At 36.9% G+C, this 18,438-nt stretch overlaps 1 protein-coding gene across 1 annotated transcript in view; it reads left to right on the forward strand.

Annotated features, from left to right (window-relative positions):
* Window positions 1-18,438, forward strand: part of SH3GL2 (SH3 domain containing GRB2 like 2, endophilin A1) — a 176,531-nt gene that overhangs the window by 125,261 nt on the left and 32,832 nt on the right. Inside the window, exon 3 of the mRNA XM_049769383.1 lies at window positions 3,552-3,624. Within this exon, the coding sequence (XP_049625340.1) occupies window positions 3,552-3,624 (73 nt within the window). The remainder of the gene's footprint in view (window positions 1-3,551; window positions 3,625-18,438) is intronic.

The raw sequence follows: 18,438 nt of genomic DNA on the forward strand, positions 1-18,438 counted from the left end.
CTATTATTCTTTCCATGACAGTCATAATAATTGGTGACTTAAGGGAGTTTTTTTCCCCTTCATTTTATCAGTTTATAAATGTAAAATATGCTTTGACTGGCCTCTTCCACTTATGCTCATTTAGTTCAATAAAACAGTTGTGAATAAAATCAGAAAGTAATATTTTTGGGGGGGGGGTCACACCCGGCAGTGCTCAGGGGTTACTCTTGGCTCTATGCTCAGAAATCGCTCCTGGCAGGCTTGGGGGACCATATGAGATGCTGGTATTTGAACCACCATCCTTCTGCATGAAAGGCAAATGCTTTTTCTCCATACTATCTTTCTGGCCAGGAAGTGATATTCTTATGAATGATAATAGCTGTTTTCTATTTGGGATAAATCTTGATCATGGAATACACATATTGTTGTTATTTATATTGAATTAAAAGTGAAAATCAAGTAAAATATACTGTTCTTTTGTTAAAAGGCTCCATTAATGGGTCCGAAAAAGCCCAGCACCTCAAATAAAGGCCACAAACCTTCAGAGAATGCAATCAGCAAAGTGAGGTTTATTGATCCAGAACTCTGTGGTCTACTGTCTCCTGGCACATCAGGTTCACTGGTGGAACCCTGAGCCTTAGAAACTCAGGACCTTTATAGTAATCCATATGATAAGGTTTCAAACTTCAAACATTTCATTGGTTTACACAACTGTTACAATTCAAAAACATCCAATAATCCAAGCTGAAAAAGGCGCAATTTTTTAAGTATCCCAAACCCCTTTTTGACGTCAGTCATCCTAGCTCACATCCTGATGGTTTATAAAGATGGCCTATACCCTCCAGATGGCCCTTGAATTGGGTTCTGATCTGGCAGGGCGGAGGCCTTATTTCCTTGGTAACACAGTTACAAGGGCTAACGGGGGGTGGGGGGTGGGGGGAGGGAGTCTGGCTTCTTATACTATAGCTCAAAGCAGGCCAGTAACAGAAGCGTTGGATAGCATTAATCTCTATCTCACTCCTATTCTATACCTATTGCTCCACCTATGTGTTCTGGGTTATTAATTCTCAAGTTATTAATTCTTACAATACCCTTATTGTTCTCTATTACTTAGCTTTAAATCATGTTTTCCAACTGGTAGTTCAGGGACTCTATGTATTTACATGAAGAGTAACCAGCAGTTGGAAACTCATGCAGTCATCCCTTTCGATTCCTCAAGGACCATCTGCTATACCTCATTTGGCCATTTTGATCCCTCCTTCTAGTGACCTTCTGAGATAACTTATGTTGGAATGCTCTTTTGGCTATCTTAAGGGTCAGCTAGGGGAGGGGACATGGCACACCTGATGTTCTGCCCAACTGCCTCTTCAGACCTAATCTTTTTTACCTTATAATTGCAGCCTGTAATAGTAAAGCTATGTCAACTAGGAGTCAAATTAAGAATTTCTAAAGGCAAGCCAAAACAGAAGCCAGAAAATATATGGTTAGTCCTAATAAATTATACCTATTACACCTAACTTATCCAAGCTTATTCTTGACCCTTACACTTTCTCATAGAAAAGTATTAGCTAGAACCATGTTTTTGAAAACAGATGATATTAGTTGTTAAAAGCACTGGAACAATCCACGGGCATGGTAGAAGATTGGGCAACAACTGTGGGACACTTTCTGTTTGTTATTTTAAAGAAGGTATATTTATAGGTCACATTAAATAATTTTTATGTACACAGGGGGAAGGCCAAATAAGTTTGGTAATCTCTTATTCTGTTATGATATTAGATTAGGTGACTATAGTGTTAAACTAAAATGTTAAGTAATTAACATGTTACATATATCTAGGATAGTGAGGAAATGTCATCAAATTATAGTGGATATTAAAATTTATAGCTATTCTTCGTCTGTGGTACAAACAGTGCTCTTGTTTGGTTTATCTAGTGTCTCTGTAATTCCTGTGAGACATTGGCTTTTAGCAAGCTAGTAATATCTGTATATAGAGCCTGGGTATTTGGGTTATTTATTTACAGCTCCTGGAGTGGAAAGGGGGCTCCATATCTCAAAAGAACACCACATTCATATTTTTCTTTTTGACTTCTCAGTAGATTGGAATTCAATACACTCAATGCTGTCTCCTTGCTTTTATGAGACTGACAACTGAGGGTGTGTATTTTAATAGCACAGCATGGGAGATACTTTCAGAGGATATTGGATAGAATAGTCTTTGTCCATAAAGTTTGCATACATCCTGAAGATTTGCAAAACAAAATAGAAGAGAGGGTGTTTGGAGTTTTAATGGTCATGTGCTTTGCCAGTGCTAGGTCCTGAGTTCCATCCTGGAAGATAAAGAACCTTCCAACTATGACTTGGTATCTCTTTTACTGGTAGAAGATGTACATGTTGCCTATCTTAATGAGGAGCTTAGATTATCTAGAGGTATAATGATCAAGAACACTTAAGCTGGAACAGAACTAGACAAGTTTATAGTTCATTGGTTTTTAAGTATTGAATGTATACAGATATGTAAAGCCCTTAGAACAATTTCTTACAAATAGAAAACTATTTTTGGAGGCCTGGAGATATTGTACAAGAATTAAGGCTTTTGCCTAGCAAGAAGCCTACTTAGATTCAAAATCTTGGCAACACCTATGATCCTTGGAGCATCACCAGAAGGAATCCCTGAACATAGAATCATGACTAAGCTTTAAACACCAAGCACCACCAAGTGTGACCCAGAACCAAAAATAACAAACACTTTTTATAATGGTATTTATAATTATTATTGATGGCAGAAATTTTAAATCTGAATTAAATCCTAGAAGATATTACTTTGAAACATCATATACAGTTCCTCTTGCATTGCATTGTCTTAGAAACCTTAAATTTCGGAATTACTTTTATAATTTTCATCATAGTTTTATAGAACTTTAGGATACTTTTGATATTATTCTTTTCATATAGTCAGTTAGAGGGTCTATTTTTCTCCTATTATGAATATAGCCTGCACTTTCAGAATACTGGTATAGGAACTCTGATTTTATTTTCATGATTTGGAGTTTTTTAATGGTTGTAGAATATACTTAAATCCAAGACGTTAAGAAATAAAAATACCCAAAATGGTACTGTACAGGGGTTATAATGGAGGCTGGCATCTTTTTAATTGAAGTATTTTATAAGATGTTTTTATGTCATAATGATTTTACAAGGAAAATTTTTTTATTATTTTTATAGTTGCATAATATTCAAATGAGTATATATACTACTACTTATTAATTCATTTATCTCAATTTTGATGTTTGGTTTATTTTCATATTCGAATATTACACTGCACTAAGCCAGAAAATATTGAGGTATACATTAAAAAATCTTAGAAAATTACAGGATCCTCCATTAATAGTCTTTCTATGTCTTGATCAAATCAAGCCTTGATTGTAAAGCTGACTGCAGGCAACTTCTCCCAGCCCTTTCCCTTCCCCTGCAGGATTTGTCCAAACACCAATGTTTATTTATAACACTCAACAAAAATTAAGGCTCAAAAGTATCTACTTGTCATTTCAGTTAATATTTTCTCATTTCAGAAAGTGGATGTCACCAGCAGGGCTGTGATGGAAATAATGACTAAAACAATTGAATACCTTCAACCCAATCCAGGTAAGGGGTGGGTATCTTTCAGTTTTTCTTTAAAGACACAGGTCCCTGATTTGGTGGCTCCCAACTTTATTGATTGGTGAGGTTTTCAGGTTCCCATGGAATATTAAGTGATGTTTTATCTGACCTGGAGAGGACCACAAACAGAAGTATGTGGGTCTGATCATTGCAGCAACAACAGTAGAACATGGAAAGGGTCAGGAAATCTTTATTTTTCAACTATTGAAAAAAAAAGAAATCATTTATTACAGGGACAAGGACTTTTTTTTTTTGTTATCTCTGCATAGAAGTGCTCTTCAGCTTCCCAAAATTTACATATGAATAGTGATATACTTTAAATGTTTTTAGTGAGCAATATTGTAAGGACATCTCGGGTAGGATAATGTAAAGGTGGCTTTTAGCTATTTGTAATTGAACTTTAATTTCCAAGGGATGGTATAAAAGAAAATTTGGACCCTTTTAAGGGAATATATAATAATTCTCTAAAGAGTATTAAATTGTACACAGTTGAATTGTTTTTGTGAAATGTTGAAAGGTTAAGTTCATAAAAGCACAACTGAAATCTTTTAGAGTTATTCTTAATTTTGATTTCTCACCAAGTGTATCATAAATCAGCATTTTTTCGTGCTAACCTGTTCATCACATTTTAGGGGAAGGAAGTTTTCATAGAGATAATGGAACTATCTATATATTTTTAAAAGTGAGCCAGACAGAAGTCGGGCATTTCTGAATCTCTGCAAACCTGAAATGTTAACCAAGTGAAGCAATGGACATAGATGCCCTCACTGCTTTCACTATAGCAATTATGAATAGCATAACTACAGAAACTTAAAATAAGGCCGATGTGACTGGAAAACTACTTACTCTTGAGATTAGTTTTTTTGGGGGAAGGGAGCAGGCCACACCCAACAACACTCGGAATATTCCTAGCTTTTTACTCAGAAATTGCTCCTGGCAGGCATGGGGGATCATATGGGATGCTGGAATTCGAACCACTGTTGGTTCTGGGTTGGCCACTTGCAAGGCAAATGCCCTACCGCTGTGCTATCTTTCCGGCCCGAGATTAGTTTTTTTTTTTTTTTTGAAAGTTTCTGGTAGATATTTTAGCATCCTCAGCAAGATGTTCCAGGTCTGTATTAGAGCCCCAATGTCTTTATACCTGAGTTAATGTAAAGAGAGCTTGTTCCTAGTGAGAATTGCAGGGCTCCTCACTGCTTTCTACTGCCTGTAGCTTTTACTCTACCTTCATTTATTTTCATTGGCACAGTTTCTATTTTAGGAGTAATCTTACATTATTGGGATAATATTCTTGATCTCTTATACTTTAAAAAAATACATCACAAATGGGATTGTTGCAAGATGGCATATATACTTGTAGACATGGTAAACTCTTGGAGCTAGGGATTTAACTGTTAATGAATTGGGCTAAAATTATTAAAAAATCAAGTCTGATTTTACCTACAAACTTCTTCCTGACCTTTGTATTCCTCCCAGATGCCCAGATGCATGGACTCCTGAATATTTAAGTACTGTACTGGATCAAATTCTGAAAGAGCATTTCTCACCCTACTTACCACAAGAAATGATTGTAAGAGCCCCAGAATAATTCAGTGATACAATGCCTGTTTTGCAGGTATGAGTTCATGAAGTCAGTCTCCAACAATTCTGACCCCACCATAAACTTAAACCATGATAAAGAAGACACAGGTGGTACAGCTGTTATATAGTGCCCTGGAAAATGCAAGCACCAGTTTATAATGTATCTGACCCTTGTCCTGGCAACAACAAAGAGCAGGGAACAAGAAGCTTTATAAAATAGATTGAATAAAAGAAATCACATTATAGAGACCAGAATTTTTTGCTTTTATCTTTGCATAGGACTGTGAACTGCTATTCAACTTTCTGTGATTTACATATGAATTATACTGTAGAATTCATTGTTGTAAGTTTAATAAAGAAAGCAAAATATATATAATTTACTGGCTACTCATGGTGTTAATATGGTGCTATTTATATATCCTCACCTCTAAAAGTAACCATCTTTTCTGAATGTGAGAATAAAAGACATTTGAACAATTTATAGTATATAAAAGAGAAAAAAATTCATCATAAAAAATTCTACCTGAATTTCCATTTCTGTTTTTGACTATAATGGAAATGTTTTTTTTTTTTTATAGATAAGAAGCAAGAGTATATTGAATACAGTGCTTCAATAATTGCCACCTAGGTCCTTCAACAGTGAACTTATTTGAAAACAGTTTTTTCATAAATAATTAATGATCTTAAAATGAATTTTCTAAACTTATAGAGGCTGTAATTTAAATGACCATTTTCTTAAGAAGACAAGAGCAGGGCCAGAATATAGCATAGCTGGTAGAATGCTTGGGTTCCATTACCGACATTCTATATGGTTCCCTCAAAACTGCCAGGAGTTAATTCCTGAGTGCAGAGCCAGGAGTAACCCCTGAGCATAACCCAGTGTTATCAAAAAATAAAAAAAATTAAATTAAATTAAAAAAAAAAGAAGAGAATAGGAAAGCATTAGGAAAATGCTTTGTGAAATAGGGAAGGCAGAAATTAGAGTAAACCAATAAATCTCCACCATAAGCAGAGGAGATAAGGAAAAAAGCTACCAGACAACCCAAGGAAAGAACCAACCCTACTAACACTTTGATTTTTTGCTTTTGGTGTCTATACAGTTCTGTTGTTTTAAGACTCTAATTTCAGGTGCTGCGTCATAATAGTTCTAGGAAACTGATAAGACAAAAACAGATATCAGAGACCAGAGTATTTTTCACAGTTTCATCTTAGGGAAGAAGCCAGTACAGGAAATAGTGTTGAATGCTTGCTAAATCCAAACATTTTAGGGAGTAAAGGAATTGGAACCACATCCAGTAGTGCTCAAGTTTTATGACTGGCTGTGCACACAGAAATTATTCTAGTGTACTTGGGTGTTCATCCAGGGTGCTGGCATTCAAACTTGGGTCTGCGCATGCAAGGTAACCTCCCCACCCACTATATTGTTGCTCCAACTCCCAAGCACATTTTGATATTGTTTAGCTTTCTCTTTCTGAAGGATAACGTCATCTTCATAGTTGCAGAGTCCTTATGCCTAGAAACAAGAGAAATTCAGAAACATACTATTGAATTGAAACTCTTGTTGAAATGTGCTAATATCTACTGACATAGTGGTTTTATAGCTGTTTGACAGTTGAATGAGATGCAGTGCTTACAACACATATATCTGTTACATATTTGTGACACAGCTCATCTTGAAATGGTGACCAGAGAGAACTTATAACTTTTATGAATCTCTAGCTACACTCTAAGATACATAAGTATGTTTACCCAACTTTGGAGTACTGAGATATTTTGTTATTATGGGTCTCACACCCAGTAATGCTGTGGTATAGAGATGCTTGCAGAATCTGTGATGCAAAGCCCGAGAGTTGCCACTTTAGTCACATTCCTCCAGTGATGGTCTGATTTTATAAAGGTAAATCTATTGTAGAATTATCTGGCATTTTAGTTTTCTAGCTTTTTGATATTTTAAATTTTTAATAATTTCTTTATTTAAACATCGTAGTTACAAACATAATTGTAGTTGGGTTTTAGTCATAACAAAACACCCCCCTTCACCCGTGCCCATCACTAATGCCCCCAGCTCTTCCCTCCCCTACCCCCGCCTTCATTCGAGACAGGCTTTCTACATCTCTCACTCACTGACATTGTTATGACAGTTCTCAGTGTAGTTATTTCTCTAATTGCACTCACCACTCTTTGTGATGAGCTTCATGATATTTATAAATTTTTAAACTAAGTTTTAAGTGAAGGAGTGAAGGAAAAACTACCTATTTCTTAAACAATTACCTCTAGACAGGGAAACAATATCAGCTACATATGCTTTTATGCAGAGACCAGTTTTTGTATGAAAGTTATAGAAACTGGACCATGATTGGTTGCTTATCCACTGGAATCCCACATTCTAACAGCAAAATGTATATATGATCAGAGAATGGCTTGGAGGACTTCACAGCTAATTACCTCCAGAAATTCCAAACACATAGGTGAGTAGGGTCACAGATCTTTTGAGAACCCTGAAAAGAACCTGTAAAGACTTGTGCTTGGAATGTGTTATTATTCTGACAGGAAGAGCATAAAGCCTATATAAATCACTAAACTAGTAAGGTAGGAAATAAGTTGATAATGAACACTACTGTATAAACTTTGTTTAATTGATTGTGAGCTCCTGTTCTATAATATGTATGATCAAAGTTTCTCAGAGTATCTATAAATCAGTTATCTTAGATTAATTTTTTGATACTTGACGATTTTCTTGATACTTGAGGAAAGCAGTAAACTAGCATTATTCATAGTAAGTGAGCCACATGTTTAATTTTCAATTAAATAGTGGTCACATTAATAAAAGAACATGGAAAAAGACAAGAGAAATAGCTCAAAGTTCTGAGGGCCTTCTCTGCATGCAGGCGCCTGAGTTTGGTTTACATCACCACTTGGTATTCTGAGCACTGACAGGAGTGACCCATGATTATAGATAGAGTTCAGAGTAGCCCCTGAGTATCATCCAAGTGTATCCCAAACAAACAAACAAACAAACAAACAAAAAATAACTGAAAGAAAAGAAGGAAAGGTAACTGCCAGAGGGATAATTTAAAGACTGGATTACATGTCTGGCTCATGGGACCCTGTTTTTTTTTTCCTGCACCTCATGATCTCTGAGCATCTCCAGGGTGGCCCTTGTGGTCTCTAGAACTGCTGGAACCCAGTAATGTTAGACCAGATATCACCAGAAGAGGCCCCATGCCCACTGACAACTGCTTCAAAGACTAAATTCAAAATTGTAATTTAATATTGTTTTATTTAATTCAATATGCCCAATATATTATTGTATTTTTGGTACCATGAGATACCTCCCTCCCAAAGTGTGTGTTATGGAGTGAATGGTGCCTGGAGCTGAAGCCTGAGTGCAGGGGACGGAGAATATATAAGAACTATGTGCGTCTTCTGGTCAGGTGTGTCTTATAGAGCAAGAAAATGATAAGCAAAATTAAATATTATTGATAAATTTAACTTTATCTTATACAGTGTTTTAATTTGGAATGCATAGCACATGATAATTTAGATAATCCACATTTCAAGTGCTCTGTAGTCTCATATGCCCATTGCTTTTCATAGACCATTGGGACTAGAGGTTTGTCATTAAACTTACAGAATTATATATGTCTAAATTTGGTTTCTATTAAATTGTTTTATTTTTAATAGAATGATAGGGGTCATAATTTTGGGTGGGTATCTTTAATTTTTTTTTTTTTACTTTCTGTAAATTTGCTTCATAGAACTCCTGTTACATCCATTACAACCCCTGTTTTAATTGTCCCCTTAAAATAATTAGACATGACTAAATTAGACTTCTCTTTCTTACATTTATAGATTGATTATAACAAAGAATTTTCATTTATACTGTAAAGTTATTCTGGCCCTCATAATGTGATCCAAAAAAGTGTAGTTTGGGCACGTAAAAAATTGTAGTAATGGTTTGGTTCTTTCAGGGGTCCTAGCATTGTGCCTATTATAGTGTTTGCCATCACTATGTGTACTGAATCAGTGCAGAAGCAACATTTATCTACTTTACTAAAAAAAGGATATGTCTATTGGGCCTGATAACCGGATCTGTTACAATTCCTGACACTAAAATGTTATAAATATGCAAAATATTTCAAAAGCAGGTTGGAGAAAAATATTGCTGAATTCCAAAGGAATTTAACATTTTAACATCAGATTACAAAGATAGCTTAGGAGACTGGAGAGATAGTACAAGGTTTATGGCACATGCCACACATGTGGTAAACCTGGTTTGAATCTCATACACTACATCTAATTCCTTAAAAATCTCCAAGAATGAACTTTGGACAAAGAACTCAGAGTTAGACCTAAACACTGCTAGATGTGACCACAAAACAAAAAAGGGGGGAATGTAAAGTTAATGTAAGTCTGGATGAATATGATGTAATTTTATATATATAGAAAAGGAGTTTGCCAGTTTTATTCATTTTGGCGAAAATTGCTGAAAATTAATTCATTCTGGCAGACCAATGAACAAAGTTTTAATCTTGAACTTGGCCCACGGGAAAGAAGAGGCAGGACCAATTTACAGCAAGTGGAGCTGGTCATGAGGTAAACCAGTAAACCGGAGCTTGCCCTGCTAGGCAGAATAGGTAAGACTAGCATGCCACAAAAGAAGCACAGCTATTCTGCTTCACTCAATGGCAGCACATTTCTTCTGGTCAGTGAGCCCCAGCACAACACAAGAAACACCACAGCACTACAAAGTGCACAATGGAAAAACAACACAGAACCGCATCTTGCTTAGTGAATGAAGATAATAGTACTACTGAAGATCCAACTAGTACCAGCCAATATATAGCCTCTGATAATGACTTTGGATAGAAAATGTTGATTGTTTTCAAAAAACTCAAAAAACAATAAAAACAAAAATAAAACAACCATGGAACAGACACAAGATGCAAGATGATATGAGACTAGAAATAAGAAAACTTCAAACAGAAATGTTAGAACTGAAAAACTTGGTAGGCTAAATGAAAAACTCACTGGAAGGCCTAACTAACTGAGAAATAGCTACATAGGACAGAATAAGTGAGCTGAAAGATGAGCTGTATAACACTTTCATACAACAGAAAAGGTTGGAAAAAAGCCTCAGAATAAAGAAACAGAAGATGTAAAAAATTGTTAAAGTAAGTGAACAGCTAAATTAAACAGAAACAGCATAAGAATTATTTGGTCCCCAAGACTGAGGAAGACAACCACATGAAGAACCAATAGTCAAGAATATCATTGCTAGGGCCCGGAGAGATAGCTCAGCAGCGTTTGCCTTGCAAGCAGCTGATCCAGGACCAAAGGTGGTTGGTTCGAATCCCGGTGTCCCATATGGTCCCTCGTGCCTGCCAGGAGCTATTTCTGAGCAGACAGCCAGGAGTAACACCTGAGCATCGCCGGGTGTGACCCAAAAACCAGAAAAAAAAAAAAAAAATAAAAAAAGAATATCATTGCTGAGAAGTTCCCAGAGTTGAAGAATGCTGGATGCCCCAAAAGTACCATACCATCCTGGATGCCCCAAAAGTACCATACTAGCTAAAGGAATCCCAAATAAAAGCTCCCTAACATGCATTTTAGTCACAGTGACCAAACCATAGATAGAATACTGAAAACCACAAGATCAAAAAGTGAAATTATTATATAAAGGAGCATCCTTAAGAATTACAGCAGAGGGCCAGAGAGATAACATAGTGGTAGGACATTTGCCTTGCACACAGCCGATCCAGCTCAGATGGTGGTTTGAATTTCATATGTTCCCCCGTGCCTGCCAGGAGCGATTTCTGAGTGCAGAGCAAAAAGTAACCCTGAGCATTGCTGGGTGTGACCCCAAAACAAAACAAAACAAAATTACAGCAGAGTTGCCGGAGCTATAGCATAGTAGGTCGAATGCTTGTCTTGCATGTAGCTGACTTGCACTTGATCCCCAGTAGCTCATATGGTCCTCTGAGCCTTCCAGTTGTGATACCTGAACGCCACTAGGAGTGGCCCAATACCAAAAAAAAATTACAACAAATTTATCACAAACAAACTTCTAGGCCCAAAGGCAGTGGTAGGGTATAGTTTAAAAACAAAACAAAACAAAACGAAAACCACCTCCAAGAAATGAATACCTCGCCAAGAATACTTCACCTAGGTGAAGACTTTTATTCAGATTTGAAGGAAGGATACACAGCTTCATGGCTAAACTGCAGCTCAGAAAAATTAGAGACGAAAAATATTAAAAGAATAACTGAATAGTTTAAAGTATACCGAACTTCTACAAATATGTAACACAAAATCCCATGATAATAATTACTCTCAACATCAATGGGCTAAATGAACCAATTAAGGGATGCAGTAACAAAATGGATCAGAAAATTGAATCCAGCATCTTGCTGCCATCAAGAAACACATCTGAATAGCCATAGCAAACACAGAGTCGAAGCCAAAGGCTGGAGGATAATCAAGCAAACAACTCTTAAAAAGGCTGGGGTGGTCATACTAATATCATGACACAGACCAGCATAACAGGGTAATTAGAGACAGAGATGAGTATTTATTTTTTCTTTTTTTGGGGAGAGGGACAAACCTGGTGCTGCTCAGTGTTATTCCTGGATCTCTGCTCAGAAATTACTCCTGGCAGATCAGGGGACCATATGGGATGCAGAGATCAAACTTGGGTTAGCCGCTTGCAAGGCAAATGCACTATTCAATTTGCTATTGCTCTGATACCAGAGATGGTCATTCCATAATAATCAAGAGATGTGTACATCAGAAAGAAATACTCCTGAGCATATATGCACCCAATAAGGCGCCAGCAAATACTTAAAGCAACTGCTAATAGTCTAGAAGAAAAACATCAATAGCAACCATGGTAGTTGCAGTCTACAACACTGCCCTGTCGCCTCTTAATCAACCAGACTAAAATTTAACAAGAATATACTGTTTTAAAAGGAAGAAATGGAGGGTGTTTTAGTATATTTATGTAGGGCTTTTCATCCCCAGAAAATTGAATACACAATCTTCTCCAATGTACATGGAACATTCACTAAGATAGACCCCATGTTGGGCCATAACACATACCTCCATAAAATCAAGAGGGTAGAAATTGTAATATCTCTCAGACTGTGATGCAGCTGAAAATAGAAGTAAATTATAGAAAAAGAGATATAACTCTAATGCTTGGAAATTAAACAGCTCTACAGCAAGTCTGAGAATCCTGGAAACAAATGAGAGTGTAGACATGAATTATCAGAATTGTGGGACACAGCAAAAGCAATATTAAGAGGAATTTATAAGTATTCATCAAGAAGGAAGAAAGGGCCTGTATAAATAACTTTATGTCACAGCCTAAGAAATTGGAAAATGAAAAAAAAAATTGGAAAATGAGCAACCAACTGAGTCACAAGTAGGCAGGCAAAAGATAATAAAACTTGAAACAAATTAATTAATTAGATATCCAAAAAACAATCCAAAATGTCACTGACAGCAAGAGATAGTTCTTTAAAAAATGATTAATAAATCATTAGCAAGACTCAGAAGGAAAGAATTGAACAGAATTAGAAATGAAAAGGGGGAGGTCACTAAAGATATTGCAGAAAGGCTCAGTCACTGTTCGTGGGAATGTAGACTCTTCCATTCCATTCCATCCCAGCCATCTTGGAAAACAGTATAGATATTCCTCAAAAAACTAGAAATTGAGTTTCTTTATGATCCTGCAATACCATTTATAGACATTAATCTAGGAACCGAAAAACAATTTAGAAAAGCCCTCTTCATTCAAATGTTGATCACAGTACTATTTACAATTGCCAGAAGTTGTAAACAACCCAAGTACCTGAGAATAGATGAGTGGCTAAAGAAACGGGTACATCTACACAATGGTATACAATACAGCTATTAAGAAAATGAAGTCATGGTATAGTCAGTCATGTACAATTTGTAACCAAGATGTTTAAATATTATAATAAAAAGGAATATTAGGGCCGGCATGGTGGCGCTAGAGGTAAGGTGTCTGCCTTGCCAGTCTTGCCAGTGCTAGCCTAGGACAGACTGCGGTTCGATCCCCAGGCATTCCATATGGTCCCCCAAGCCAGGAGTGACTTCTGAGCGCACAGCCAGGAGTAACCCCTGAGCATCAATGGGTGTGCCCCCCCAAAAAGGAAGATTAATACAATAAAGATATCTGAGATACATTATTGGTTTATAATAAGTCAGCTAAACTAGTAGAGCAATATTCTTGTGATACGTCTCTAAAGAGTAGTAAGGATAGGCCATAATTAAAATATTATTAGTCACAACGGAGGCATTATATATTAAATAGTTGAATGTACTGAATTATTGCACCATGATAAGTCCATTCAGGCTCTTTCTACTTCTTGTTTACTGCATAATAAAACAACACAGCCCTTCTATTTCCCTAATGCTTCAAAATGTTTCTTGCCTAAGTGCTTTGTGCTTTTTACTAGCTCTTCCCTTGTCCTTCTATTTTTTTTTTACCTGCCAACTACTTGATGCCTGTCTTCTTACTCAACTTCCTTTCTTAACTTAAATATCACTTTTGATAGGCATTCCATGAGGCCCAACTTAATAGGTCCACTCAAATGAAATCTCAGGAATACTATTACATTTACACCTCCCACAGTTCTCTCCTATTGTTTCCATGTAGAATAAAATTGCAAGTCCTCACCCAATGATGATCTGATAGAATCATTGGGAGCCTGAGGATCTGACTTCATTTTTTTTACATTTATACTGATCTCTATCTCACATACTTCGTATTTATTACAGCCTTTCTACTACTCTGAAAACAAAGGCAAACTCTTGCATCTAGTTCTTTGCCAGTCGTACCAGAGTCCTTTCATCTCCAGGTATTCTTAGAGTCTCCTGTCTCAAGTATCACCTTAATTGTACAGATGTCTCGATCATCTTATTTAAAACAATACACACCTTCCCTAAGCATATATTTATCTAATATTTTCATGCCACTGACATTTATAATTTTTTGTACTTTTTCTTCATTTTACTCGTCTCTGTCCTCATGATGCCTGAATATCGGACTACTCATATGCCCTGTAGTCAGATAACCCACTCCTAACTTCTTATTATACTTATCACAGTATGTACTTTCACTGTTTATGTTATCTTTATTTGCTCAATACTCTGCCTTTCTGCATATTTACTTCCTTCATATTGTGTTCTATAGATAGCAACCAGTTCATGTCTTAAGAATGGATAAATGATGTTTCATTGCTTCTCACTTCTCTCCTTATTACCCTGCAGCACTTCTCATGAAACTGATAACAGACCTGGATACAGAGCCCTTTTTACTGTGGCACTTGCTCTGCCCCCTCAGACCAAGCTAATCTCAACTTGTTCCTGCCTTAGGATCTTTACACAGAAAACTCCTTTGACTGAAGCATTCTCCTTTCTGCTTTCATTGTGCCCTTTTTTCATCTTTCTACCTCCCTGTTGTTTTTTTCTGGCCACTACAGCCTCATTCTACCACCCCTATTCATATACTATTTTATTATTCTATGAATATTTAGAATAAAACCATGTTCTTCCTTTTGTAAATCTTATGCCATCACCCCACATGGTCATCTAGAATGTTATCACACAAGGTAAGGGTAGTGACTCTATCCTATTTACTATTTCCAATATGCAGACAATTTCCTCAACTACAGTTACTGAACAGATGTTTTTGTTCTCTTCCTTTGTATGATAAACTTGATCAAAGGCAAATACTGCATCAACAGTAGCCAGACCTACATGGAAATAGTGCTTATTAGGTCTTTATAGTCGGTCCTATAGATAATAGTTGTTTTCATTTTAAGCCTCAAGAGAGATTGTTGCTTAAAATCAAATTAAAAATACAAAATTCAAAAAAAAACCCCCACAAAATTCATATTTAAATATAATTTTAACATATTTATACAATTATTTTCTTTTGATGTAGAGGGTATATATGACATGTTTCTAACCTATAGAATATGACAAAGATAACGTGATCAACCATTTATTACACTCAATTTGATTACATTATGTGGCAAATTTTGTGGCACCAAGACTACAGTCATGTTATTTTACATAGAACTGTCTTAAATGACCTCAGAAAAAAATTCTCCTTCTGGTCTAGAAGTCAGTTTCTCTCTTTTGACTACTTCAGGAGAGATGGCCGTGTGTTGTCTAGGACTCAAGGATAACTACTAGCATCATCTGCAAAGAATCCAATATTTTCAAAGGAAAGGAGATTTGCCAACAGCCTGGGTTAGTTACCTGTTCCCACCCCTCACCCCACCCCCACGCTCCCTATCAATGAGGTACTTTTACCCAACACCTTAATGAGCCTTGGGATATTCTGAGGACTTGATTCAAATGTAGTGGATTTCTAACTTACCGAAATCAAGCTAATAAATATTTATGGCTTTATCCACCGAATTCGTGGGACTTAATTATGTAGCAGAGAGAAAGCTAAGATAGCGTGGCAGTTTGTTCCCCAGCCAGTGCTCCACTGTCAGAACCATCAGGCCCTTTGTCTCTATCATGTTTGGCTCTTTAAGTCCCTTGCATAAAAGCAGAAGGTAAATTGGTAAATCTCACATCATTTCCATTTGGAATAAAGTCTCAAAGACCCTAGGCTTTGATGGATAAATATAATATATGCTAAAAGTAAAGATGTTTTTAATCATGAAGCAATGAAAATGACTGGCCGAATACCCGCTTTACACTTTGTGTAAAATTGAGAATATTGCTTTTGCTTTGGGAACTACAGCCTATCAGAGAACATCTCAGCTGCTGACTCATCAGTTTTATGGGCAAGTCCTTCAGGGAGACATCTTAAAATACCTTCTTCCCTACATTCACGTTGAAAGTTCCCACCCTCTCTCTGTTCTGAGAACATGAAAAAGCAGAGAGTTGCATTAAAAATTTTTTTTTCATACAGTAGAAACCATTTCTGTTCCTGTTGTATAGTTCCTGCTATCTCCACAGCATGCTGTGAGACAGGTGTTGGCACATAGCCACATCTTGTGCGGAGGTAGGAGATGATTGCTTTCCCATCTCACAGGTTCATTAGGGCTGCTGATGTTGTAACACTGCGCAGTGTTTTAAAATAACTTCCTGCTGCTTCCCAATCAACAGGGGCATAGGAGAGTTCTCTTTCTTTAGGGGGGGTGTCATTTATAAATATTACTTGGGTTGAGGATAGCACCAGCTATGACTAGCTTCGCATAATCAAATAAGTCAACTAGCTTATCTGCTTCCTTTCTTTTCTCAACTTTTTTTTTTTTTAATTTTTATTTTTAATTATGAGAACAAGGGTGCAAAGAAAGAGGACAAGGTAAAGTTACAGTGGAAGGACAATCACCCATAACATAATTCTCAGAAGTCCCCTTGCTGATATCTTAACTTTGAAATTTCAGCCAAAGAACATTAAGATAAATAAGACAGAATCCATGTACAATTACTTTGTTCCTCAAGTCCCCAGATTGTAACCCATTATAATATTTCTTAACAGTACACAAGGCAATCTAAAGCCATAAAACTTACGTAACTCCTTAAACATTACAGGCATAGTATTTTCTTACATTTCCATATACATGCATATTAGCTTAAGTTAACCTCAAATTTTAAGTGAGTTCTTTTTAAGGATTAGAGTCAAAGGAGCACAGTAAAAATGGTGTTAGAGTGGCAATTGTTGTTTGCATAGGCCCACCAAAATATGAGGGACATGGAAAGAAATAACGTTGACCTAAATACAAAGAGACCAGACCCCTGAAGTTTCTTGGCACAAGACGAAGTCTAGGCTCCAGGCAAGCTAGATCGTCCAATCCAATGCATTGTCTGTAGTGCCAACACACTTTTATTTTTCACCCAGTCTCTGTTGTTGGTATCATGTTTCTGTATTAAAGATCCTGGAATCTGCATATCTTACATTGAAGTCAGGATGTGGAGCATCCTCTCCTTTCACCTCACAATCAAAGGGCAATGCAGGGAGCCCTGTCCTGTAAGCAGGTTGTTGTTGTTGTTAAGTCTTCTCAGTGTTAAGGGAAGTCTCTTTTGAGCAGGTCGAAGTCTGAGCAGTGTAGGTCTTCCGTGGTAGAGGATTGCTTCCAGGTGATGTTATAGACCAGCCTGGATGTTTCGTGGATGGCTTTCCTGGTTCAGGGGAGAATGGAATATGCCCTTTCTTCTGAGGTCTGTGCCAGGTCGTTATGTCAATGTTCAGGGTGTAAGGTCCCTTTGCACTACAAGATTTGTGTGTTCCAATCTCTATTAGATAGGATCTTATTTGTATTTATACTATTTTCCCATTTTAATGTGCCTATGCAAATAAGAAGCAATGCCACATGGTGTTATTGGCGCATATGGGGGCCATAAGAACAATTACAATGATTCCCAAGACATGGTTCAATCATAAGCATTAAACTGGGGGACTCTTCCACCAAAATTCCTTGTTAAACAGCTCAAAAAGAGAAGATAAAAAGTGGTTAGAATCATCACTGTATAAGACAACATTTAGTAAGAATTATAGCTGTCAGAGAAAAAAACACAAAATATTCTAAAGAAATACGTGTCCATTTTATGTATCTTGAAACAGTTTGGGGTTGTCACACACAATGCACAGCTTTGGACTGTGATTAGGATTGTACACTACTGAAATTAAAAAGAGTAAACTAGGTTAGTGATGTTTGAGAGGGGGTTAGAGAGTTAAGGAGTAAAAAAGAGCTTTGTAGGGGTGTGGGAAAGGGGAGAATACAAAATAAACATTCTGTATACGGAAAACATAACATAAGAATAAGGAATATTCTGAATACATGAAGTACATAAAGTACGCGCGGGGGCGTAAGCCTCCGCACGGTTCTGTAGTTCTTGGATGCCTAGGGAGGAATTTCTCACCCCCTCCCCCCAGGGCCCGATTAACCAGGCGTGGCCCTGAAGACCCGCCTGATGTGGGGGGAATCTTGTTCCCCTGGACTAAGTGGTCAGCCCAGGGGTCCTATGGCTAGCTGTCCTGCCCAGAGCCCCCAACATACCAGGCAAACACACCAAGAAATCCTGGCATTCGGAGTGTTCTCTCTTTTCTCAACTTTTTAAAATATTTGTTTCAAGAGCAACTGCAGAGGTTTGAGAAAATCTGCCTCACTATCCTAAAAATATTTTGCATTAACAATTGATGACATGCAAGTTGAGATGACATGT

The sequence above is a fragment of the Suncus etruscus genome, chromosome 1 (genome assembly GCF_024139225.1).
Source record: "Suncus etruscus isolate mSunEtr1 chromosome 1, mSunEtr1.pri.cur, whole genome shotgun sequence".
Taxonomy (NCBI): domain Eukaryota; kingdom Metazoa; phylum Chordata; class Mammalia; order Eulipotyphla; family Soricidae; genus Suncus; species Suncus etruscus.